At 45.6% G+C, this 26,964-nt stretch overlaps 1 protein-coding gene across 1 annotated transcript in view; it reads left to right on the forward strand.

Moving 5' to 3' along the window:
• The window catches only part of ADAMTS6 (ADAM metallopeptidase with thrombospondin type 1 motif 6), an 894,781-nt gene that overhangs the window by 332,713 nt on the left and 535,104 nt on the right, over positions 1-26,964 (forward strand). The window contains exon 9 of the mRNA XM_029576285.1: positions 4,917-5,022. Coding sequence (XP_029432145.1) covers positions 4,917-5,022 — 106 coding nt within the window. The remainder of the gene's footprint in view (positions 1-4,916; positions 5,023-26,964) is intronic.

Consider the following 26,964-nt stretch of genomic DNA (forward strand, 5'->3'; position numbering starts at 1 on the left):
GTCAACATGCTCCACATAATACCCATCATGTTGTGACCTTATTCGCAAAAAAGCTTGTGTACACTGTACTTGGCAAATCGAAGCATAAGCCCCACAACCCAGTTGAACCCAGGGCCCCTTGCCCCCTTGATCAGTTTTAGACTGATGAATACACAGACACACCTGGTCATCCAACACATAGACATGCTCCCTTAGCAAACCCCTAGTTCCCAGGTGCATGGCCGATTCCGCAACAAGTTCCAACACCCACAACACCTCAAAAAAAGCAAATGTAAACATCACCCAAAAGAGTAAAACCTCATATGGAGACCAGCAAACTCCCAACAAACATTCTGATATGGCCAACAATTTCGGATAACGGATCAGCCTCCTACCATCGCTCTTCAACCCCCCCCCCCTGCCAACTAGTCAAAGACGTTTAATGCAAAAACTTACCACTGGATTGCCCTATCCCATAATCTTCTGAAAGAAAGAAAACCCCACCACTTGCGCCCTTGCTATCGCAAGAGAATAACTTATCTGCTTAGCCCACAATTTGAACTTTACCATCTATGCATTTCTTACCAGTCCCCCTCTCCAACCTCGATCTCAAAGGAATCTAGAAACAACACCTCAACCCAGGTTGCTGGAGCCATAGATCAAATTATTTCCCATGCTCCTTCATTCCATACTGCCCGGGGGGGGGGGGGGGGGGGAGAGAGGTGTGAAGTCTGGGAGGTTTCACTGCAATATTTTTTATGAAAGGCAAAGGTTGTGGCTGGGTGGAGGCTGAGGAAAGGGATTGTTTCTTGGAGCTGAGGGGCACTGAGCCTGGCAGGGCCATTTATGTATAAAGGGCAGGTTTTGGGGGGGGGGGGGGGGGAAGGGTCACAATTGGGCCACGTGCCCTTTTTTTTCCCGCTGAGAGTGACATCGCTTCTTAATTTTGAAAATATCTGGTTAAGTAGAAAGTTATCTGGCCACAGCCCGACACCAGACGGATCCAGGACCGAACTGAGGGTTGACGGTGTGTTCCAGCATGACTGACGGTCTTACCCTCTGCCAGGCCTGCAAGCTCCCAAGGCCAACAACAGGATGATGTTGGAATGTGAATGGTCCTCCGACCATTCCGAGCCCTTTCGGACCTGCTGCTTGGATCGGCATGGAGCAGCAGGCCTGGCCTGAGGTCAAGGGCAGACAGAGGCCTTGACATGAAGACATGACAGCAAGGTTGATGCGACGGCATCACAGAAGAGGGTTAAGGTGAAGACATGACACCAGGGCTGATGCAACGGCATCAGAGACGAGGAACTTGACGAAGTCCAGACGAGATGAGAAGCTGGGAAGGAAGACATTGGCACTGTCTCTCAGGGCGCCCTACACAGCCCACCTTCATGGGTGGACCCAATGGGCTGGTCACGGACCACCCTGTCCCACTGCGCGCCCTACACAGCCCGAGGAGGCTGGTCATGGACCACGCTGAGAACGGGACGAGCGCAGGGAGGAATCCAGTCGAAGTGGGATTCCGACGACGAAGCCAGATGTCGCCCAAAGTACCACAAGGGCTGGGAGGACATGACGGCTCAGGAGCACAGGACACCAGTCCACTGCCGGCATCTCCCATGACGAAGCTGCATCACCCGGAGATCCACAGCCAGCAGAACAGAAGGCTCCAGAGCACTGACGACACAGGAGCAAACCACCAAGGAAGCAGGAACATCAGGAAGCGGAGTATCAAGATGAGACACCATGACACCTGGACAAGGACCTCAGGCATGAAGACATGATTCAAGACACAGACAAGATGAGGCGCTCCACGAAAAAGACAAAGGCCTGTCGGCGCGCTGGACAGCAGGAGCTTCCAGAGACAAAGTAACTCCGATGCAAGGCAAAGCTGACTGGAAATTGAAGTCCTTTTATAGGGCTGCAGACCGGCGACTCCCTGGGAGGAGTTTGGGAGGCCCACACCTAGCTGGCCCTATAACTACGGAGGAGTGCTGTGGGCCGCCCCTAGGGAGAAGGGCGTGGCTCAAACTAGGAAGTCCATGCAAACACAAGCAGCCTCAGGCAGGCCCCAAGAACACCGAGGCCTCTCAGGCCCTGGAGCAAATCCTGGACAGTTCGCAGGCGAGACCCCGGCTTCGGAGAGGCCCCCAGGAAGAGGTAAGGAGCCTCCCGTAGCACAGATGCAGGAGGGTTCACAACAGTTTTTGAATATTGGCTTCCTCTGTATAATAGAAAGCTGAATCAGTCCCATCATCCTTAGGGTTTCTCACCATGAGTGAAGAATGACCTAATACTAGAGGCCTATAGATTGGGAAACATGTTGACTATGAGTCTCTCATATTTACAGTCCTCATTTATTGTTAGAACTGACATCATATGCAGACTCTCTACATTTTTTAAATGGTTTTTTCTTCAATATATCTTGAATTCCCTGCACTGTCTCTTGCTCTCGCTGCCCAGCGTTCTATTCTCACATTTGCTAATTTCCCTCCTCTCCCCTACTTTTCTCCCTCCAGCTAATGTGGCATCATTTTTAAAGAGCTTCTGGATCTGAAATGAGATTTGATTGATTAAGCAAACGAAAGCCATTTGCTGTTCAGTCAGTGCTTAAGCGTGGTATTCATTCAATCCCAGTTCCAGTGGATGCATTGTGAGGGACAAGCGGTCTTGATATGAAGTTGAAAGGGGAGGGAGCAGAAAAAATTAAAAAATGTGAGGGCATACTCTATGACTAAGCGGGTATTACATGCCTAAAATAGCCTACCAGCAGAAGTGATAGTAAGCAAAATTGTGACAGAATTCAGGCATGTGTAGAACTGATATAGTGGGTTGTAGTAAGGGCAAAGGAGGTAGATTACTGGAGATTGAGTAGGGTCTGCTGTGATGAGGTAGGCAGGGGCGAATGGGCAGATTGAGAGGTCCTTATCTAGCAGAAACTGAGTTCGCTCTGTTATGTTATTAATGAGGATGGGAGTAAGTACAATTACTTTCAGATTGTGGGCCAAAGAGACAACCTAACTAAGCACATATGGAAGATAATTTTATAACTCTATGCAGACCTTTTACACATAGGCATTTTTACCCTGAATTTTCAAAACGAACTTAAACACTTAGGGGCGGATTTTAAGAGCCCTGCTCGCCGGTGCACCTATTTTACTTAGGCCTACCGGCGCGCGCAGAGCCCCGGGACTCGCGTAAGTCCCGGGGTTTTCCGAGGGGGGCGTGTTGGGGGCGTGTCGGGGGGTGGGCCCGATCCGCGCGGCGTTTTTGGGGCGGGATGTAGCGTTTCGGGGGCGGGTCCGGGGGCATGGTTACGGCCCGGGGCGGTCCGGGGGCGTGGCCGCGCCCTCCGGACCCGCCCCCAGGTCGCGTCCCGGCGTGCTAGCGGCCCGCTGGCGCACGGGTATTTACGTCTCCCTCCGGGAGGCATAAATCCCCCGACAAAGGTAAGGGGGGGGGTTTAGACAGGGCCGGGGGGGTGGGTTAGGTAGGGGAAGGGAGGGGAAGGTGAGGGGAGGGCAAAAGAAAGTTCCCTCCAAGGCCGCTCCGATTTCGGAGCGGCCTCGGAGGGATCGGAGGTAGGCTGCACGGCTCAGCGCGCGCCGGCTATACGGAATCGGTAGCCTTGCGCGCGCCGATCCAGGATTTTAGCGGCTACGCGCGTATCTACTAAAATCCAGCGTACTTTTGTTTGCGCCTGATGCGCCAACAAAAGTACGCCAAATCGCGCTTTTTGAAAATCTACCCCTTAGTTTGTTTTGAAAATTTGAAGGTAGTTGGCCAGATACACATACAGAATACCTCGTACAAAATTCTACCTGTTCGTTGGAGGGCATAACTTGTAGGGGTTATCTTATGCGCATGCTTTTTAAAATCAAAAAGTATGCATGGAAGTCCCATCTCCATCCCTCTGGAACGCCTCTTCCCAGTTCATGCAAAACCAACTTCCGCATGTGTGTTTACCTTTGTTGAGCTCTGGGTTATTTTCTAACTGACATTTGTGCACATTAGACATATTTTATGTGCGTAAATAGCTTTGAAAATTCAGCCCACTTTGTCTGAATCCAGTTCCAGAGCACACCTTGCCACTTTTTCTAAGATTACTCTTCCCCCTCAAAACACATTATTATTGTAAATCAACTGGGGTTATTAATTGTCTGGCAATGCTCATCATCTCTCTCCTCCTCATGTCAGACGCATGACCTGTGCAGTGGGTTACGCCCAGTCCCAGGTTTCCAGCATAGCGCAGTTTCCAGCTGGTCCAGCTCTAATTATTAATGTGGTTTGTCTATCTCCTTAAAAACTAATTTAAAAAAAAAAAAGAGTTAATTTCAGGGGATCTTAATAGGACAATGAAATTTGAGCTGCCTTCAGTGATTCAGGGAATGTATACTCTTAAATATATTCCATTCTCTTTCACATTGTGTTGTTATAAAAATGTACTTCTTTTACCCTCCTTTTACCACATAGGGTTTTGTTTTTTAAAAAATTCCTTGCTTGTATGTTTTTCAGAACCCACTAAACCTAAACAGATAACATCTCTCTTTTTGGAAAAAAAAAAAACAACAACCTAGTGTGGATACATTTTGCTTTCTGTAGCCTCAAGAATGTTAAAGTAGAAATGCTTTCTTGAATTCCCTCTTCTGGCTCAAGTTACTAGGTGGTCCCAAGTTACCAGAAGTAAAATTTATAAATCTAACCCCTAGTCTAGACATTTTCCAGCACTGACTGCAGTTCAAAAAAATATTAATGTCTAGCCGGCAGAGTGAAATTCCCCCCAGTGATTTTGCAAATGACTAGAAAGTTAACCTTTTGCCAACTGCTCCTTCTGCGCATGGAGGTTATTAAAAAGAATCCAGTCATTTATAACTAGAGCTTTTAAGACTGAAACACCTTGGCTTGACCCTTTGTGTCTCCTTCTGTTTGTTCAGGCTTGGCCTCTGTGGCTGGAATGTGTGAGCCTGAAAGGAGCTGCAGCATTAATGAAGACATTGGCTTGGGCTCTGCTTTTACCATTGCACACGAGATCGGTCACAAGTGAGTGAGGTTTTACAAAAGTCACAATGCATTTTGTTATGTAATTATCGTTGGGTAACTTAAAAAAAATGTGCACAGACCAAAAAGACTGTGGTTAAAGTGCTTCAGTACAAGTTCCCTGAATGTGTGTCTACAAAAATTTCTCGCACAAAATTGGTGAGAACCGCAAACCCCCCCCCCCCCAACCCCCAATTCCCGGAGGATTGTATCATCTGACACAGATGTGCTCACAAAGAAACAGTAAAATGTATCTCCACTAGAAAAAAACACTGTATTATGAAATACATTATTTATCAAACTGGCCATATGTGCATAAAATATCTCGACCTCCTAGAAGTTTCATCATAGCGCACATTATCCGTTTAAAGGGCAAAAAGATTTATTGTGAATACATTCTTCTGATGAACTCCTACGTCTCAGTGATGATAACATGGGTAACCAGGACTTCAACCTCTCCTTGCATCTGCCCTTTACAATAATTACCCCGCACACAATAAACACACTGATACCTGCTTGGAATCAAATAGGCCACAGCTTTATTACCAAACACATAACAATCAGCCCGTGCCAAAAGTAACGCCAAATAACTAGCCCTGGTGCTCATCTGCCACAACCCCCAGCAAGATTAACACATCCCCAGGCCATGGATAGCTCCAGGCCACCTCATAGCACAGTCCCTTCCACAGCCCAGCAAGAAGCCGTCCCTGGAACAACTGCACCCAATTGCTCCAACCCTAGAATTTCCAGACCTAACCATACAATCAAGTCATCAAATCCTTCAACATGCCGCTGAAACTTTAATCTGGCTTGGACAACCTGCCTCAGGCATGGACAGATGGAATGTACCCTGGGCCCCTGATTCTTAAAGCAATACATTCTCCAGGGTCTGGTACTACTTCCCTGCATTGGTCTGCCTCTGGAGCAAGTTTCTGGAACTGTGCCCACTTGCAATGAGAAAGAGAATCAATGATAATGTTAGCCACACCAGGAACACGATGAGCCCAAGCAGTAACATTCAACGTCATGTAGCATATCACAAACTCACACATCAGGTCAGAAACTATTACATACTTTACTGATCTCATTAATAACCGCTTCCACCCCCAGCTTATCACACCAGAGTCCCACCTTCTTGTCTTGCAACCGAGAATCCCACAGATGCAAGGCCAACACCATTGGAAACAGAAGCAAGAATTCTGGTGGTACCTGCTTGCTTCCATTCCTCTGGCCAAATAGCACACCAGGAACCCTGACAATAAATCCCTAACCAAAGGCCCCGGCCACATCCTTAAACAATTCCAAATCATGGCTAGACAAAGAATCTGCCTGTCATAAAGATATCCCATTAAACTCAGCCAAGAACCTTTGCCCAAATATCCAAATCTTCCCACATCCTTTGAATAATGCAAATGTGATGGTTTCTCTTTGTCATACCCGTTTTGTGTATGTGATATTAGTTTTATGTTTATATGCTTATTATGTATGTTTTATGTATACCGTGCTGAACACTAAATAGTATATAAGTTTGCGGTATATAAGTTTTAATAAATAAATAAAAATAGCTGCAGATAGCCATCTCAAAAACACCCACCTCATGGGAATGACCCTGCATGTAAAGTTCAAACTTCCGATGTTTGCTGCTAGGCCATTTGTTTACTATGCAATGCCCTCCTCATTAGCTCCCTCACTTATCCACCTTATCCATAGGCAGATGAGACATCATCTCAACCGAGTCTAACTCTATACCTAAAAATACCAAAAGTGCAAGGACCCTCTGACTTCCCCTGAGCAATAGGTATTCCAAAAGCAGAAGTAATCTTCAAAAAACAATACATGATCCCCGAACAAACACCAGATCCCTTTGGCCCTACACATAGAAAATCATCAAGGTGTTTGGCATCCCCGACTCCCTCTCAGACACCCAATGTACAAAGGTATTAAAATCTCAATATAGGCACACAATCGGCATACAATTTTCAAAATAATAGCACCATTTAAAATAAAATCCCAATAAAGGAAACCTATCTGGATGAACAGACAGAAGCCGAAAAGCAGAACTGATATCTACCTTAGCCATAAGTACACTCTGACCACGACGACACACCAACTGCATTGCAGAGTCAAAGGATGCGTAACGCACAGTACAGAGTTCTTGAGGAATAAATTCATTCGCATAACATCCCTTGGGAAAGGACAAGTTATGAATCAGTCTGAACTTACTAGATTCCTTTTTAGGAACCACCACCAAAGGGGACAAAATCATCCCCCAGAAAGGAGGTTCCACAAAAGTCTAGCTCAGCCCTGGAACTACATCTGAACAACATTATTCAATTTACTCACAGAGGGACAATTCTTATCCTTGTCTACATCAACAGGACCAGTGTAAAGAATCTTAAACCATAAGAAAACCCATTAAACATGATAAATACAACATCCATCTTAGGATAAGCCTGAAGCCAAGGCACTATTGCTGCCAAAATAGGCTTTGGAGCCCCCCCACTGGCTGTTGGGCCTCCAGAAATGCCACCCCCTGTGCGCTTGGGACATTTACTGGCTGGATGATTGGCCCCGCAGCTCAAGCAAAGTCATCTGAACTTGCAGTGCTGAAAGTTGCAGACGATCTATTATACCCCAAGCTAACATCGAGTAATCCAGGCCCTCCTTTTGCTGCACTACCTGGTGCGGCCATCCCTTGTAAAGGCTGCATCTCTGACCCCCCAACAGCTCCCTCCATACCCACAGCAGATGCTTATGGTGCCTTATTGGTCATTAGCATGAGCCAAAGACCTATATCCTGTGTACCCCACTTCATAAATGTATTCTCTTCTATCTTATCACGGAAGCGCTCATCATAGTTGAGACATGCCCAATCTTCATAGTCTTTATTAGCCGCCAATATCGCATCCAGACAGGTTAATAAAGCCCCAAACTGTGATGCATCCTGATACCCTATCATGCTCAATAACCAAAGAAAATACCCAATCCATTTCAAAATAGTATGCAGCACCCTCTTTTGTATCCTCTGAAATTGCTCCTTGTCCCTCTTTTTCTTGCTGTCTTTCCTCCAACCACACCAGCCTTTGAGCAATGTAAATATATCAATATATTTATGCCGTCTTACCTTACTCCTCATCGAGCGGGAGACACCTTCCCAAAGTTCTGAAAGTGCTACCAAAGCCAGGGCCTCCCTATCCTTCTTCTTATCCACCACCTCTGAGGCGACCTGTGACTTACCCCACAAAGCAGAACTGGATGAGGAGGAAGTAGAAGACGATGAACCAGACAACTGGACCTATCCTGCTGCTTCCTATGATTAGACTTACTCCAATCCTTTTTTTTGGAAGCCCCAACTGACTTTCTCTCAACTTGTCTCTCAACTTTCACTACCCCATCAACTGAATCCTCACCCGTAGGCACAGAAACTGGCTGCGCTACCATACCACCCACTCCAGAAGCGCTATTTATCACCAACTCATCCTGCTGAGCTGTCACTTGCTCCTTGCCTCCACCACCCTGCACTGACTGACAGGAAGCATTAAGCTCGGCCAGCATTGGGTCACCTCTCCGTTCTTCCTGACATGAAGTGCCAGGTCCATCTGTTGTCCTGCGAGAGGCCAACCCCTATGAAAGAAGAACAGAAGATGAAGCAGAAGGTACAAAAGACTGAACAACTGAATCCATACCACCCATAAGACGAGGCTGAGCTGTTGAAATGGCTCCCCCAGGAAACATGCCTGCGACTGAATGCCAATCCCTTGTGCTGGGCCGCCCAAAACTCCATGCCGTCCATACCACCACCAATCTGCCAATATCCCAGAAAATATTCCCAGTTACCCATACCCGGCAAAAGGAATCTGCTGGGATACCCACCACCAACCCACAAAGGCATCCCACCCTCAAACCCACTTGGGAACTGCTGCCCAGTACCCACAAAAGATCCTCGTATTCTGCTGTCACGCCCTGAAATACCCATCCCCCAAACCCATTGCAACCCTCCAACAAACAAAATGTGGAACAGGATGAACCCTAGCCACAGCATCATAAGCATCCCATCACACTGCCCAGAAGCACCTGCAGCTATTCCACTCACACCTACAGCTGCTGCTCACTGAACACCAGACTGTCCCAACTCAAGCCCACAAAATGACACCTTTCTGGTAGTCCCCGGTCCAGCAAATGCCCCCATACCATCCAAGTTCGCTTGCCTACACCGCTGCTAACACCAGCTCCTTGAACCCTTAAAGTGAGCTCATGCCTCCTGGAATCAGCAAAACTCCTCCTGGCAGCCTAATCCCAGCTGCAGCATCTCCTCCATGAAATGTTATCTGTTGACTACGACCCCAACCTCGCACGTGTGCATCCTGGGAAAATGTGTGCAGCCCCCCCCCCCCCCCACACTAAAACCTAAACCCTTGACCATCCCAGCATCAGCCCCGCCACCCCACAACGCTGACACAAAGTCATTTGGCCTCGGCTTCCCAGCTGAACCCTCCTCACTGAAGTCACTCACTGTCGCCATGACAGTCGATAGCGGCAACTGAGACTGCATGCACTTAGCAACCACTGCTCTAGCCACCACCACAGACCAATCCTGAATGCTCTTCTCTCTGGAATCAGCATCACTGACCATCGCCACCTCCTCCGATTACAGGTCAAGGTCTTCATATTGTCCCTGACTGGACGGATGACTGCTAACCCTCACCGACCACTGCACCATCCTGACCCACAGCCATGATCCCAGATGCAGCTCACTGTAGGAAAAAAAAAAAAAAGGCAAATGACCCACTTTCATCTCCTAACTCACTTGTCCCAAAACTCCTCCCATTTTCCCCTTGATTCCTAGCACCCCACAGCCCAATCAGTCTGTCCAGATTGCCCCAGCTTATTTATGATTTTCCTGCCAGTCACCTAACTTAACCGTCAGTTTATGCTGACAGGACATCTCCTCCAACATCCCCACCCTTCCTGAGCCACCCAAGGTTGAGCCTGGCAGCCACATTATCTTGGGCAGCCAGGCACTCCATCCTGCCTGCCGTTCCAAAAAATCTCAGAGTACCACAGCCATCGGCTCAAGGTTGAAAGGGTCAACCTAGTTGAGCCTCAAATGCAAACCTGGCCCTAAATGCCTAGGACAAAAATGCCTGACAGCTGTGGCCTTCGGTATTGTTTTCATCACTGGGATTTCAACAGAGAAGTTTATCGAAGCAATGTTTTAGGTGTTTCTTTTCCCTTGAAATAGACATTGTGTGTTGTGTTTAAACTTCGACTTGTTGGAGTATTTTGTATACATGTGGGCAGTTTGCTAAATGTGTTCTATAACAGAGTGTTTTTTTTTGAGAGGAGATTAATTTGTAATGCCTTTATTAAAACATGTGTGTGTCAGATGATAGAGACAATAGCATTTAAGATCATCTATTTTTGCAGTGATTTTTGTGTGAGAATTCTTTTTGTAGATACATTTGGGGACTTGCCCGGAAGCACTTTAACCACAGGCTTTTTTGTTTCTGTGCTATGGGCCAGATGCTTGTGGTATTGACTGTTTACAGCTCTATTTATTAATTGTTTTGGACAAAAGCTGTATTTTTTATAGGGATTTATTTAATTTCTTATGATTTTCTTTGGGTATCTGGAGAATTAGATCAGGATAGGGTGCTGAATATGATGTGCTGGAATTTTAGCAAAGCTTTTGTTATAGTTCTACATAAGGGGCTCATAAATAAACTGCGCTGCCTGGGGGTGGGCTCTAAGGGGGTAGACTGGATTAGAAACTGGTTGAGGGACAGATAACAGTGTATGATGGTAAAACAGAGTTCATGTTGAGAAAAGAAAGGTGATTAGTGGAATGCCCTGGAGTTTAGTTTTGGGGTTGGTTATGTTCAATATCTTTGTGAGCGATATTATGGAGGGCTTAGGAAGGAAAGTGAATTTATGCAGACAACACTAATATCCGCAACAGAGTGGACTCACCTAAGGGTGTAGACAGGATGAGAAGCATACTAAGAAAACTCATGGAGTGATCAAGTGCTTGACAACTCTGTTTTAATACTAAAAAAATACAGTTATGTATTTAGGGTGCAGGAATCTGATGGAATGGTACCCGACATAGGAGTGGGATGAGATATTGATATCCACAAAGCAGTAAAAATACCTCTGGATGGTTATAGCCACTGATTTAATGGTAGCGAAGCAGTGCAACATGGCAGTGACCAGAGCTGGAGGGATGCGAGGGTGCATAGGGAGAGGAATAACTAGAGGGAAAAAGGGAGTGAGTATGCTGACCTATAGGTCATTGGTGAGTCCTTACCTGGAGAATCGAGTCCAATTCTGGAGCTCGTGCCTACAGAAATCAATAGAGGCAGTTCAGAGAAAGGCCACCAAAATGGTATAGGGTGTATACCAGAAGCCCTGTGAGGTGAACTAGTATACCCTGGAGGATAGAGGGGACAGGGGAGATATGACAGAGACATTAAAATATCTGAAAGGTATTAATAATGCACAAGAGGTAAACCTTTTCTACTGTAAAAGGAGGTCTGGAACAAGGGGTCATGATATGAGGCTCCAAGAGAGGAGACTCAGGAAATATGTTTCCATGGAAAGTGTTCTAGATGCATAGAATGCCCTCCCAGAGCATGTAGTGAAGGCTAAAAGAGTAACGGGCGTTAAGGGTGAATTTTCAAAGCCATTTACATATGCAGAACAGTGTTTCATATGTGTGATTGGCTGTTATACAACAGTGGCTCAATGCATGTAAGTGTATGTGTGTCATCCGATTTCATGCACACATTTGGGCATGCTGGGGAGAGGTGTTCCAGAGGCTGGAGTTGAGACTGATACGCATACCTTATTTTACAAAGTAAGTGCATAAGTTAATTTGCAAAAGTCATGTTCTTCATGGAGCAGGCGTAACTTTGTGAAGATGAAAGGGTAAAGAAGTTAGGACTCTTAGTTTGGAGAAGGAACGGCTGAGGAGAGATATGATAGAGGTTTATAAAATAATGAATGGAATGGAACGAGTACACATTAATTGGTTGTTCACTCTTTCAAAAAGTACAAAGACCAGGGCCACACAATGAAGTTAGTAAATTGAGCATTTAAAACTGTAGTCCTGGGGGAATTCTGCGCTACTGCGGACTGCAGATTTCCCACAGAATTCCCTTTCTGCGCAGAATTTGGCAGGCCCCGGCATGCCGCAAGCAGGACGACCTCTGCTTGCAGTGAAGAAGGAGCAATCCCAGGCATGCCGGGAGCGGAGGCTGTGTGTGTGTGTCTGTGTAAGACTGCAAGCCTGGGGGGTGAGAAAGAGCATGTGTGAGGATGCGTGGGTGTGGGTGCCAGAGAAAGGGAGCCTATGTGAGGAGATTGTGATGGAGTGTGTATATGAGTGAGAGATTGGGAGCCGGTGTGTGTGAAAAAGGGATTGTGTGTATGTGAGGGTGCATGATTGTTTATGAGAGAGGGATCCTGTGTGAGGGTGTGTGGGTGTGGGTGCCAGAGAGAGGGAGCCTATGTGAGGAGATTGTGATGGAGTGTGTATATGAGTGAGAGATTGGGAGCCAGTGTGTGTGAAAAAGGGATTGTGTGTATGTGAGGGTGCATGATTGTTTGTGAGAGAGGGATCCTGTGTGAGGGTGTAAGAAAGAGACCCTGTGTGAAGAGATGTGTGTATGTGTGAGAGAAAGGAAGCCTATGTGTGTGGGGTGAGCGAGAGAGGGAGCCAGTGTGCAGGGGTGTGTGTGAGAGATATATAGGTAGCCTAGGTGAGGGTATATGAGTGAAAGAGAAAGGGAGCCTGTGTGGGTGTGGGTACAAGAGAGGGAGTCTGTATGAGGGTGTATTTGTGTATGAGAGAGGGGGGGCAGTCTGTATGAGGGTGTATGTCTGTGTGTGCATGAGAGAGAGAGGGAGCCTCTATGAGGGGATGTATGTGTGCGAGAGAGAGGGAGCCTATATGACGGGTGTGTATGTGCACTAGCGAGAGTGAGCCTGGGTGTGTGTTTGAGAGAGAGAGGGACAGAGGGAGCTGTGAGGGGCAGTACTGAGAGAGGGGACAAACTCTGGGAGTGGAGATAGAGTAGAAGGGATTGAGCCTAGAGGGGGAGGGGAGAGATAGTGGAGTGTGGAAGAGTTGGGGCCTGAGAGGGCACAGTGAAAGGAGACTTGCCAGGGTAGTGTGGAGAGAGGGTAGAAGAGACACTCTATAGTGAACTTCTAGGGAAATTCTGCTCAAAATATTTAAAACTCTGTATCTTTAAATAATAACTTTTTCCTGCATTACATTTAAAATTAATTACTTAAAGACTGTCATGTATATTGTTATTTTGAACAATATAAAGTATGCAGAATATTAAGATTTTGTGCGCAGAATTTTAAATTTTTGTATGCAGAATTTTAAATATTTTTGCACAGAAATCCCCCAGGAGTAAAACTAGTAAGAGAAAATTTTTTTTTTATTCAATGCATAATTAAGTTCTGGAATTCGTTGCCAGAGGATGTGGTGAAATCTATTAGTGTAGCTGCATTTAAAAAAGATTTGGATGGGGGCTTAACCAAGATGGCCGACCGAGAGCCTTCTGCTCCCGGACGCTCTGATCGTTTCTGATTATCTTTGGTTCGTATTGCCTTACTTTTTAAAAAATGCCCCACAAAAGAAAAAGTAGGGTGAGGGTATACCCTTCCAAACCCACCCTACCTTCTGACCAGAGGTTAATCCGGGAATATGCGACTTCAATAGGGCAGAGTGGCTGGAGGAGAGCCTTTTTCGCCGGGAGAGATATCTTTAAGTCCGCCAAACCCAAGATAACTGCAGCAAGCTTCCTCCCCGGAGACTCCTGGAGTTATTGGTGAGCCTCGAGGAAACTCGGTTGGAGCTGACCAGTCGGAGGGAGCCAAGGGAGATAGCTCCGGGGTAGCGAAGACATCAACCCCAAAAAGGCTGAGCGAAGCTGCTGGTGAGGCTGGAAGCATGGTGGAGGCAGCTGAGAGGATTGATTCAACTTCTAGAGCCAATGGGGTGAGTCAAATCGATCATCGGATTGAAAAACCTGCAGTTGTGACTTTAGACTCCCTATGGGAGCTCATGGCTGGAATGGATATTAAACTACAAGAGCAATTCTATAAGTTACATGGGGTTTCAGCGAAGTTGGACATTGTAGCATACGATCACCAACACATATTACAGGAACAAGGATCTGCTATCCAAAGAATAGAAGTGGAGGTTAAAGATTTAAAAGAAGTTTCAGCAGCTTTCTCTAGGGAAAGGCTTGCTACACTATGCAAAATGGAGTTTCTTGAAAACTCTATCGGACACTTGAACCTTCGCATGTTAAATTTCCCAGTGATTAAGGATGAACTGAGCCTTGTAACATTAAAGAAATACCTTGGAGACTTCTTGAATATCCCCCAGGAGAAAATTCCTGCAATAAAAAAGATATTACGTTTATCTCAAAGGCAAAGTACTCCTAGAATCAACGTTTTGGATAACATGGCTAACCTGACACAGTACTTAGAAGCATCAGAAATAGAGGTCACAGGGAGCGAGACACTCTTAGGGCCTTATTTTCCAAATGTATCGCACGCGGTAAGGGACGTTTCGCATGTGAAATGTCCCTTTTCGCGTGCGATACCAAAATGGGGGCGGAGTCGGCCCCGGAAGAGGAGGAGTCGGGGCATCACCGGGGCCGACTCCACGAAGACGCTGCGGACGACAAAAAGGTAAGGCCCTTTTCGCGTCCGCGTTCGCTCCTAATAGCTACACCTCCTATGGTGGCGCTATTGGGTGCGAAACCGGTAGCGATCGCACCGCGACGGTGCGATTGCTGCCGGCTAGCGCAGGCCCACCCCCCGTTTCGGCCCCCCGACCCTCATTTCCTAAAGTATCTCAGGCCTGCAATACTTTAGAAAATGAGGCCCTTAGTGACTTTATTTTCAGAAGAAGATATAAATTTGATAATGCGTAATTACTATAAGAATTTAAGGGTACCTTTCTGTGGGGACTTGGTAAAGATATTTCCTGACCTTGCCAAGGCTACCTAGGTGCGGCGGAAAGCCTTTTTACAGATGAAACCCGAAGTTTTATCTTTGGGTGCAAGCTTTATTGTGTGTCATATGTTGGCGTGGGTCCACTTATATTTTCTTTGATACACCACAGTTGAGAGAATTCTTAAGTGCTAGAAATCCAATAACAGTAGAAACATCTAATGAGGGATAATAATTATGAATGTAGACTCTCAGTTGACCACCATCTAATTAGAATTTTCCTATAATCTTAACTCCTCTGTATTTTCTTATGCCCCCTTACCAATATTTTCCTCTATAATGATATAGTGCATAAAAGGAGTTAGGTGGAAAAGTTTCCTGTATTGAGAATGTCAATATATTTATGTTGTATTTTCCTTATTTCAATTGTAAAGGCACTAAAATTTCTTTATGACAAAGAATTTATTTGTTATTGTAACTTTGAAATTTAATAGAGTAAAAAAAAAAAAAAATTTGGACAAGTTCCTGGAGGAAAACTCTAAAAATCTTTATTAAGGTAGTGTTGCAGATATCCACTGTTTATTCCTGAGATAAACAGCTTGGAATGTATCTATCCCTTGGGATCCTTGACAGGTATTTATGACCTGGATTGGCCAATGTTAGAAATACTGGGCTTGATGGACCTTTGGTCTGACTAGTATGGCAAGTCTTATGTTTTTATTTTCTGCTCATAAGTTTGCTTTGAAAATGTTTGGTAAAGTCTGCTCCACATGAAGAAAGTTGTATGTTGTTGTTTTAGAAGTGTTGTTAAATGCAGTAATGGTTAGGACATTGATTTCTTTAAAGCAATACCCAGGGTGCATATGCACTGGATTCTGGAGGAAGCCATGGCCTATGGATCCTAGTCAAGAACAATTGACTGGACTGGGTATGAGGGTGAGAAGGTTAAAAATGACCAAATAACATCAGTAGTTGAGAATGAAAGCCCATGGAGCTGTAGGCAAGCAGAGGTCTGTTCTGATTTAGTTCACAGGATCAACAAGCAAGAGGGATCTTCTGGGCCAAAAAAGAAAAAGGTCAGCATAATTTATTTATTTTATGTTTTTCCATTAGGAGAGATCAAATTGTATTATAGTAGATAAAAATACACATTAAATTGGGGTATAATGTCATCAAATAACAGAATATTGGGTAAGGAAGTTAAATAAATAATAACATAAGGCACATAAGTAATAAATGGTAGGCAGTATAGGTACTCTTAGATGCGGCTTTATATCTGGGTAAGTCTGGTCAACCCATAGGGCTGTCCTAAATTTAGCTTGATAAACTAATTTAGCTTACTATATGAGCTGTTAGCTGTATAAGTTTATTTGGCTAATGAGCCGAGCCATGCTCCCCACCCGAGTCTCCATGGCTTCCTGCCAGACCATTGATACTAAAAAAATCCCCCATCCCCCCCCAAGCTGTATTCCTGTGCAATCCCCTCTCCTGAGCTGCCCGATATACTTTAGATGGATGGTGACCTTTTGCCCCCTCCAAGCAATGGGTGGCATCATTTAAACTCAGAGCAATGGTGCTGGCAGGATGGAGATCACATCTTTTCTGCCTCTGAAGAACTAATACACTCTTGAATTCTAAGCGCAGATTCTGGAGGGCTGAGGAAGAGTGGGAGGAGCCAGGATCTTCTTGGTGCAGGGGATGATGGGGTGAAAGGCCATATGACCATTTAAAGTATATTAAGTGACCCAGGGAGAGGAATCATGATTTAGCAGGTAGATTGTGAAGGGGGAAGATGGGTTTCAAGTATCAGTGGTCAGGCGGGAGAGAGAAATCATTGTGACTTGAGGGCGGGGGGGGGGGGGGGGGGCGGTGTGTGGTGGTGGTGGAGCACTGGTTAGGTGCCCATTGAGCATCCTGAGTCTAGGCAGCCCCATTGTCTTGTCTGCCTAGATTTGTGCTAGCTTCTATATGAACCTACATCCCTAAATTTTCAGCTGAAATTTCACAGAAATCTAGGTGGCCAAATTTTGAAAAGCCTTGAAAACTGGTCTCATTGCCAGTTTAAGCAAAGAACTTAAAATTTGTTGCATATTTCCTGCTCTTTCAGATCCCAGTCTGGGCTTTATTCAATCAAGATTTTTCCATAGGCACATAACTCTTGGGGGAGTTCCAGAGTCGCAGACACATCTGATGAGCTTTTAAGGATTTGCTGCTTAGTAGTCTCTCTCAGTTCTTGCCCCTAATTTATCACATTTACCTGCTTTTGTATAATAACCCTTTTAAATGTTAATGATTCATGTTTCCCTTGCATGAATTTGTGGCACAAATAAATAACTCCTGACATCTTCTCACAATATTACTTTGATATTTCTGTTGGTACAGCTGTGGGCATCTTTTTCCAGGCTTGAGGCCTGCGCAGCAGTCAACATAAAAACACTTGCGCTTTTCAGTACACCCGCAAATCTATCATTTTAGAGGAAATGATGTTATTAAGGGAGAATTAGAAAACTGGGAATCATCGAAGGATGTGACATTGGTAATTCTTGAAACATGATTCCCTGGTCCCTTTTGATGGATATATTATAGCATGCCTGGATGGTTACTTTGTAATTCACTGCAACCACTTCTGTACCATGTTTACTTGAAGTGATCATTTCCTTGAGTTAACGGCTCGTGTATTTTTTTTTCCAGTCACTAACCATACATGATCCAACATAAAACCGAACTTTGTAATGATCAGTCTGTTCATCAGCAGTTTCCAAAGGCACGGCTGTTCCCAGCCCACCTGTCATGCCAGTTCATCTCTGAGCAAACCACTGCTCAAATTATCCAGGTGGCACATCAGTGAAACCATTTATTTTAGCTGGCTATTTTGAAGCGCTCAGCCACACAGATTTTGCGTCATGGGATAGTTTAAGACACCCCCCCCCCCCACCCCCGGAAAGTAGAAAGTTATAAATAAAAATTAAAACGTGATCTCAGTACAGGACGATGTTCTGCATGCCAACACCTTGGCAGGTCGTTTCTTCCCTACTGGTTCTTGTCAGGGAATGCCTACCCTGAGAAGGGGGGTCCCATAAAGGCCAGATTCTGATCAGAAAAACAAACAACTTGATATAACCCAAAAAAACTATATAATTGAAATCATTTTTACAATTCAGCTTTCTTCACTGCAAAGATCGTCTGGCATTGTATAGTACTGAATACACTCAGACGCAAGGCAGCATTTTGACATAGCTGACTTTCACTTGTATGAAAACGTAGATGTAACCCTTTTTTTGAACTGTTAGTATTCATAATTATAAAGAGCTGTCTGCTGGAAAGTTTATAGGGTGAATTTTGTTGTGTTGGACATTGAGCCAGGTTATTTAAGAACCTTTAAAATGTAATTGAAAATGTAAAAGTAATTCAAAATACGAGCCAGTGCTTTTCACCTTCAGTCATTGGGGCTGATGCAATACAGTGCTCTTAGCTGAGCACACTGTTTAACCCGTGGTTGGATGTGGGTTTTGGATGTGCGTCCAGAATCCCTTATTCTATAAGGGGATTAGCGCGTCCAAAACATGCGTCCAACCCCCCCCTCCCCCCCCTGTGAAACTAATAGCCCTCATCTCGTGCAAATGCATATTGATGAGGCTGTTATTCTCCCCAGATCAAAAAAAAAAAGATGTGCGCCTGACCCACACATTTTTACACTCAGAAATTTCTGAGCAGCCCAAAAAAGTGTACAGAAAAGCAGTATTTTTTCTTCCTCTGATTCAATATCATGGCGATATTAACTTGGAGGAACCAAAAGATTTAAAAACAGAAAGTGTGCCGGCGGTCGGGTTAGCAAAAGGGATGCTCAATTAACGAGCATCCATTTTCCTAACGCGTGGCTGTGCACAGGTTAGGAAAAGGGATGCTCGTAAAATTAAGCATCCATTTTCCTAACCCGCTGACAGCCACCTCTCCTGGGCGCCTCCTTGGCAGCACGACCCCTCATTTAAATATTCAATCGCGTGCCCTGAGAGGTGGCTGGGTGGCGTTAGGAAAGCTGAGCACCCGTTTTCCGCACTGATTTATTGCATTGGCCCCTTTGTCTTGTATGAGTAGTTATTTATTTATATTCCACCTTGAAGATGCAGGGATTCTCATCAATCTTGACAGAAAGACTTGCTCCAAGATTGACAAAGATAATTAATATCTTTTGTACAGTATCTGATATACTCAGATCAAGTACGGGATCTAGGAATACAGATAGATGAGAACTTCACCATGAAAAAACACATTAGGGAAGCTAACAGGGGTGTGCATTCGTTTTCGCCGTATTGGCGATCCGCAACTTATATTGCACTATTCGTAGTATTCGTGAGGAAGCGAAATGTATCGCGATTCCCCACGAATACACGAATCTTCCCCCGAATTATACGGCCACCTAAATAAAAATCTAAACAAACCCCCCACCCTCCTGAACCCCCCCAAGACTTACCAAAATTCCCTGGTGGTCCAGCGGGGGGTCCGGGAACCATCCCCTGCACTCACACCCTCGTTGCCGGTTTCATCATGGCGCCGATAGCCTTTGTCACAGGGGCTACCGGTGCCATTGGTCAGCCCCTGTCACATGGCCATCGGCGCCATCTTGTGCTCCTACCATGTGAAAGGGGCTGACCAATGGCACCGGTAGCCCCTGTGACATAGTGTGGGCAAAGGCTATCGGCGCCATTTTGAGTACTGGCATCGGACGGCCGGCATGCAGGAGGTCGCTCCGGGACCCCCGTTGGACCCCCAGGGACTTTTGGCCAGCTTGGGGGGGCCTCCTGACCCCCACAAGACTTGCCAAAAGTCCAGCGGGGCTTCGGGAGCGACCTCCTGCACGCCGGCCGTCCGATGTCAGTACTCAAAATGGCGCCGATCGCGTTTGCCCTCACTATGTCACAGGTACCGATGGTCGGCCTCTGTGACATAGTGAGGGCAAAGGCGATCTGCTGCCAGTATTCAAAATGGCGCCGATCGCCTTTGCCCTCACTATGTCACAGGGGCCGACCGTCGGTACCTGTGACATAGTGAGGGCAAAGGCGATCGGCGCCATTTTGAGTACTGGCATTGGACGGACGGCATGCAGGAGGTCGCTCCCGGACCCCCGCTGGACTTTTGGCAAGTCTTGTGGGGGTCAGGAGGCCCCCCAAGCTGGCCAAAAGTCCCTGGGGGTCTCGGAGCGACCTCCTGCACTCCGGCCGTCCGATGCCACTACTCAAAATGGCGCCGATAGCCTTTGCCCATACTATGTCACAGGGGCTACCGGTGCCATTGGTCAGCCCCTGTCACATGGTAGGAGCACAAGATGGCACCGATGGCCATGTGACAGGGACTGACCAATGGCACCGGTAGCCCCTGTGACAAAGGCTATTGGCGCCATGATGAAACTGGCACCGAGGGTGTGAGTGCAGGGAATGGTTCCTGGACCCCCCGCTGGACCACCAGGGAGTTTTGGTAAGTCTTGGGGGGGTCAGGAGGGTGGGGGGTTGTAGTTAATTTGAATTTTAGCTGGCACACGAATAAAAATCGCCGTATTAACGCATCGGGGCGCCATACGGCCGAATGCAACGTATCTGCTCCCCGACGAATCCGAATCACAAATGGAACGTATGGCGTCCCTCTGCACATCCCTAGAAGCTAATGAGAACAAGATACTCTAAGCTGAGAATATTATAGAGACTGTATCTTTACTAACAATTCAAGACTTCCTCACTGTACTACAAACACTGATATTTTCAAACTTAGATAACCGCAACTCCTTATTACTAGCTTACCCGCAGGATTATTAAAACCACTACAGTTACTACAAAATGCCTCTGCCAGACTCTTACTAGGAACAAGAAAATTTGACCACATTACCCCATTGTTTATTGCACTGAACTGGCTTCCTGTACAATACAGAATTCATTATACATTTTTAATATCATCAACAATATTAACCCATGCTTATTAGGAGTGACACTTCAATTTTACAAACCGCAGAGAGCTCTAAGATCACAAAACAAAGGACTTCTAATGGTACCTTCAACACAGAACACACACCTAACACAAATAAGAGACCATGGGGCGGATTTTAAGAGCCCTGCTCGCGTAAATCCGGGCGGATTTACGCGAGCAGGGCCCTGCATGCCGGTGCGCCTATGTTCAATAGGCCTACCGGCGCGCGCAGAGCCCCGGGACTCGCGTAAGTCCCGGGGTTTTCCGAGGGGGCGTGTCGGGGGCGGGGCCGAGCAGCGAGCCGTTTTCGGGGCGGGACACGGCGTTTCGGGGGCGGGCCCGGGGGCGTGGTTTCGGCCCGGGGGCGTGGCCGTGCCCTCCGGAACCGCCCCCGGGTTGCGCCTAGGCGCGCCAGCGGCCCGCTGGCGCGCGGGGATTTACTTCTCCCTCTGGGAGGCGTAAATCCCCCAACAAAGGTAGGGGGGGGTTTAGACAGGGCCGGGGGGGTGGGTTAGGTAGAGGAAGGGAGGGGAAGGTGAGGGGAGGGCGTTAGCGAATTCCCTCCGAGGCCGCTCCGATTTCGGAGCGGCCTTGGAGGGAACGGCGGCAGGCTGCACGGTTCGGCGCGCACCGGCTACACGGAATAGGCAGCCTTGCATGCGCCGATCCAGGATTTTAGCGGCTACGCGCGTATCTACTAAAATCCCACGTACTTTTGTTTGCGCCTGATGCACCTACAAAAGTACGCGAGGGCGCCCTTTTTGTAAATCTACCCCATTATGTTTTCCATAGCAAGCCCCAAGTTATGGAACTCTCTCCCGTAATCATTACATCTGATAACAGAAAGAAAGAGTTTCAGATGTGATCTAAAAATATGGCTCTTTAGAATTGTTTATGACTTAACATAAAACAACAATATACTGAAAACTTCTCCATCAGTACCAGAGACATAATTAGTAGAATGAGCAATAAGAATGGAACAAAGTAAAGTATAAAGCTAGGAAAATTAGAATTTGTAAACAATGTTATATTAACTTAGAAAGTGTATGAGTATGTCCTTGATTTCCTTCCTGATGTTATGTTGACCTAAAACATGATCGTTGACCCAGTTAGTAAATATTGCCTAAGAATATGTTTTGTAAACCGTTGTGATCTTCTTTTGGGACAACGGTATATAAAACACCAAAATAAATAAATAAATAATTAAAATAAATACAACACCTTTGCTCTGAGGAGATAATGAACACTGTCAAATAAAAATGTGGAACTTCAGCATATGTAACAGAGAAAAGTTTGTTCTTAAATTATGTTAACCTAGAATATTAGGACAAAGATGAAGGGATTTTATTTATCCACCCTTTCCTTTTCCTGGGTGTTGAGGGTTAGGTGATCATAACCCACCACAGCACCTTTGACCTTTTTCTTGGCAGAATACTGTGGAGGTTTGGGTGAGGCTCTGTTTTTAAATGTATGATAAGATGGCGGAGGAAGGAAGGTTGATTGTATGTCGAAACAGAGAAACATGAAAGCTGAAACAGACTGTACAGCCCATCCAATCTGTCCATCCATGCAATTAATTTAGCATTACAATTCCCATCACTTCCTTAGAGATTTCTTGTATTTACCCATGCTTTCTTGAATTCAGATAGTGTTTTTCTCTCCACCATCTCCACTGGGAAGGTGGTATTCAAAATTTATTGTCACCAGCTTTGATGTACATCGATGTACATTGATGTACATTGATGTACATTGCAGGATATGGAGAAGAATAAATAAATACATTTCCTTTTGCAGATCACAGCACTTGCTCCTCCTTGGTGGTCTCCCATCTAGCTACTATTTAGCTTCTGAAATCTAATAATATAGGGTTTTTCAGCACACTGTTGTTGGTCAGTGAGGTTATATGAAGCCCAATAAACTGTAACATAGTTCATACTATGCAACCCAAGATGTTAAGTCTGTATTAGAAAAGCACATGTGCAGATAGTGGATACAGGGTAAGAGACACAAAAAGAGGTTGAATTAGCACAAGTTTGAAACTTGTGAGCAGTAGCGCCAAATGTCAAGGCTTCCCCTCCCTGGCCAGGGTTGAACCTTTGATGACTGGCACTACTGCTTACAAGTTTCAAACTTGTGCTAATTCAGCCTGTTTTTGTGTCTGCCTGTATAAGCAAATTATTAGCTTCTACTGCATACTGGGGCTGAAGTAATAAAACGATAGTTTAAAAATCAGTGCTAAAAATGAGCACACATTTTTTTAACTGCCATGCTAAATTTTAACTTCATTATCCATATACCGCCTGATTCACTAAAGCTTTTCTCCCATTCTGTGTCTATTGGTAGTGTTTATTGGTAGTAATTTTAGAGCTAAAAAGTGAATACTTTATTCTATTTTAATGCACTTTTTAGCTCTAAAATTACTACCAATTTAATATAGATAATTAGCTACTATGGGCCTGCATGTAAGTGATTCTCCATGTACATTTGAACAAATATCTATCATATGCATCTATGTATTTCTATGGCATGTGTGAACTTCCGGTTCTTCCAAGGCAGGCCCCAGCAAGGCAGCCAAACTTCACCAGCACGGACATGTATACTCTGGTGGTTCTGGTAGTGAGAGAAGCACACATGCTCTTCTAACACCATAATCGGCGACTAAGGCAGGCCTGGAGGGAACTGCAAGCTCCATTTAAATAGTCTGACTTCCTACCCTCAAGGGGTAAGTAAATTGGGGTTGTTGGTAGGGGCTATTAGAGGTGGGTTGGGTCATTTGGGGGGGGCAGTTTTGGGTTGGATGCGAGTAGAGGATGTTGGGGTGGGTTAGTAAACAATTTTGGATTGGCGTGTGAGTAGGGGTTTTAGGGATGGGTTGTCGCAATTGGTGGGGCAGTTGTGGGTAGGGGATGGGTTAGAGGCAGTTGGTGGGGCAATTATTGGTTGGGAGTAGGAGGTTGGGGCAATTGGGGGTTGGGGTTGTGGGTAGGGTTGGGGCAGTTGATTTGGGGAGGATTGTGGAGGTAGGGTGCATGGGGTATCCATTGTGGGCTTGCGGGAGAGTAAGAGGCAATAGGAATATATGGATTCTGAAACGGTTTTATATTACATTAATGGCATGACCTATGTACATGTGTAGCAAATGTATAGGCCTGAAAGACTTTAATAACATTTTGGGGGAAAAAAAGGGACAATTATAAGGCCCCCAAGTACAGTAAAGGTCCGAGTAAGGAAATCATACTCAGGGTCATGAGTCTAGTTTTGTTGCTGGCCCCTGTTGCATAGCTGACCTAAGTCTCTCTTCCAGAAGGGAGACAATTGGGACATTCTTATTTATAAACTGGCATCCCGAAAGCTGAGTAGTATATGTTGTCCCTGATTCACCCCTTTGAAACTATAATGCACCTGAATAGGGTTGTCCCAAAGACTGTATTGGCCTGTTAAATACCTCCTGAAACAGGGTACCTTGGCTGTTATGAGATTGTAAATAGTTTCTCAGTTATCCAGGTTATCTTGTTAGGGTTAGCTTTTGTACGCTTTGTTCCTGTTCTATGTAAAGGCATTGCCAAATAGTTATAAGTTATATGTAAACCGATACGATGTGCAAACGGCTGTCGGTATATGAAATTCTCTAAATAAATAAATAAATAAATAAATTGTCCAGGTTCTGGTTTAATTTCTGGGCATGTGGCCGGAGACTACATTTAACAGCACACAGGGAGAGCTAAGAGCCAAACAGACTCAAGGTTTCAAATGAATAAATGTAAACCTACCTTTCTCAAAGTCACTGATTATACTACACGGAACTAACTGCTTTGAATTACTTTTTCTCTGTATAGATTGAGGACTTTGAGAAGAAGGTCTGGGAGCTGAGATTGAAAGAATGGCTGGACCAGCTGCATACCTGGCCGGTAAGTTCATAACATGACCATCAGGGACATGTCAACAAGGTCTGCCGACTTCCTGCTTCCATCACTGGTCCTACTATTGCTCTGCCACTCTACAAGATCCTGTCTCTGCCTTCAGCATCAAGAAACCCCCTTGCCCAGTTACTTCATCCTTGACTATTCCCTGGTTCATGGGCAGCACTGTCATGAAGCAGAGCTTGTTATGCACTCTCAGGCTTAGTATTGAACTCAAGAGGGTGTTAGATTCTATTCCTTACCAGCGAAACTCAATACCCCTCAACCAACAAACACCCATAGATTATTGGCAGCATCCTGGCCCTTAATGGCTTGCTATCTAGGACACACCCCAACACAAACTAGCCAGACAGTTATCCTACCTCTGAGCCCCAATCAATAGCAGGTCATCGGGTTTTCAAAGACAGCTTTGCAAAATCTTCCATATCTCAGGGAGCATATCTATGGCATTGCCACCACTTATAGGACATGGGTGTCCCACCACTAAGAGCACTTACCATCGCCTCCACTTCTCCCACTAATGCAATGCATTCTAACTGCTTATATGATGACGTACATTACATCCTGGAGCATAAGAGCTAATGGATTAACACCCATACCTTTTGCTCTCTCACAGAAAACACCAGCCTAGAAGAGGAGGAGAAAGGAAGAGGAAGCCAAGCTCCCGGCCCCTGGGGAGCAGCATCCACCACCACCACCAGCAGTGGTGGACTCAGCAGTGGCACTACAACCACTTCCCTCCACCTCCCCACCCGTCTCTCTCCCCTTCCCTGTAGGACCTCCTCCCCTTTCTGCCCCAGAACTTTGGGATTCAGATCCTGAGGCTGCCCAGCCATTTCTGAGCGAGGGAGGTGAAGACCTAGCTCTAGACCACCCACCTGATTCTGCACAGCACCAGTTGGCTGCAGAGGCCACCTCAGTGACAGGAGTACTTGCTCCAGGCCAGGAGGCAGGTTCTCAGGCAACAATATGCCTGGCTATGCAGAGGATGGGGAAGAAGGTGAGCAGGATCAGAGCTGGCCTCAGGAGGCTGGTCAAGGTGATGGAATGACTAATCCATGTCCAAGAGGGCTTCACAGCTGCTCTTGAGCTGATGGCCATGAGGCAACTGTCACAGCTTCCAGCCCCCTAGGCAATTTAGGTCTTGACTGCCCAAGATTCCTGGGTCTTTTTTGTTTATTTGTCCCACCCCTTTCCCAAAATTTGTTTTTATTGTAAATACTTTTTAACATTTTTACTAACATTATTGTTAGTATTATTATAAAAGTTTATAATTAGTTACATTTCTCTGTGTGTCTCTTTTATTTGATGCAAGCTTTAGTCCTTTTATACCCCAGTAAATCCACTTTCAGGACAGCTTATTACATTCATTCTCTCACCCACACTCTGCCATGCATGTAGCTTGCTATACAGGGCTTTCCAGTCAAATCTATCCTTACAGCAGCCTATGTGTAACTTCAGGTTAACTGGGTATGCAATGTCTAGTTTTCCCCTCTGAATGATCTTCCTATAATGGATACTACACATTACTGATTGTTGTCAACATTTACCTCTTTCCTCCTCAAAGGACGAAAGAAGTGAGTTCATTAAACCTCAAACACAGGTTGAATCTATAGAGAGAACTTTTTGCATGCTTTTCCATTAGTAATACTACTGCAAGGGGAAACTAGGAACACACACAGTAAGTGGGCATTTCAACTACAGCACAACTTTCCTCAAAGACGAGGTTTAATATAGATGTCAGGTAGGAGCATCATTCAGCTGAAGCTGTCTTCTGCAAGTTGTAACAGTTCACCTCTATAATCCAAAAAGCTGCATATGTCAATGACCAGAAAAATAATCTTTCACGCCCCACAGCGATGAAGGTCTACCTAGAGAAAAGGATCAAAGCACTGGCAGGGGTAGAGTGGTGAGCGCATTGGGAGACAGATAAGAGCACTGGGAGGGAGAGATTGGGCATACTCACACTATCTACCTTCCCTGGTAGGATCCAGCTTCCTTCTCCAGGGCTTCCAACTTCCATCTTCCATCCTCAAATTCCTTCATTGACATGCCCACACTTATATCTCTGAAATACCCACCTTTCATTGGA

Source organism: Rhinatrema bivittatum, chromosome 1 (genome assembly GCF_901001135.1).
Source record: "Rhinatrema bivittatum chromosome 1, aRhiBiv1.1, whole genome shotgun sequence".
Classification (NCBI taxonomy): domain Eukaryota; kingdom Metazoa; phylum Chordata; class Amphibia; order Gymnophiona; family Rhinatrematidae; genus Rhinatrema; species Rhinatrema bivittatum.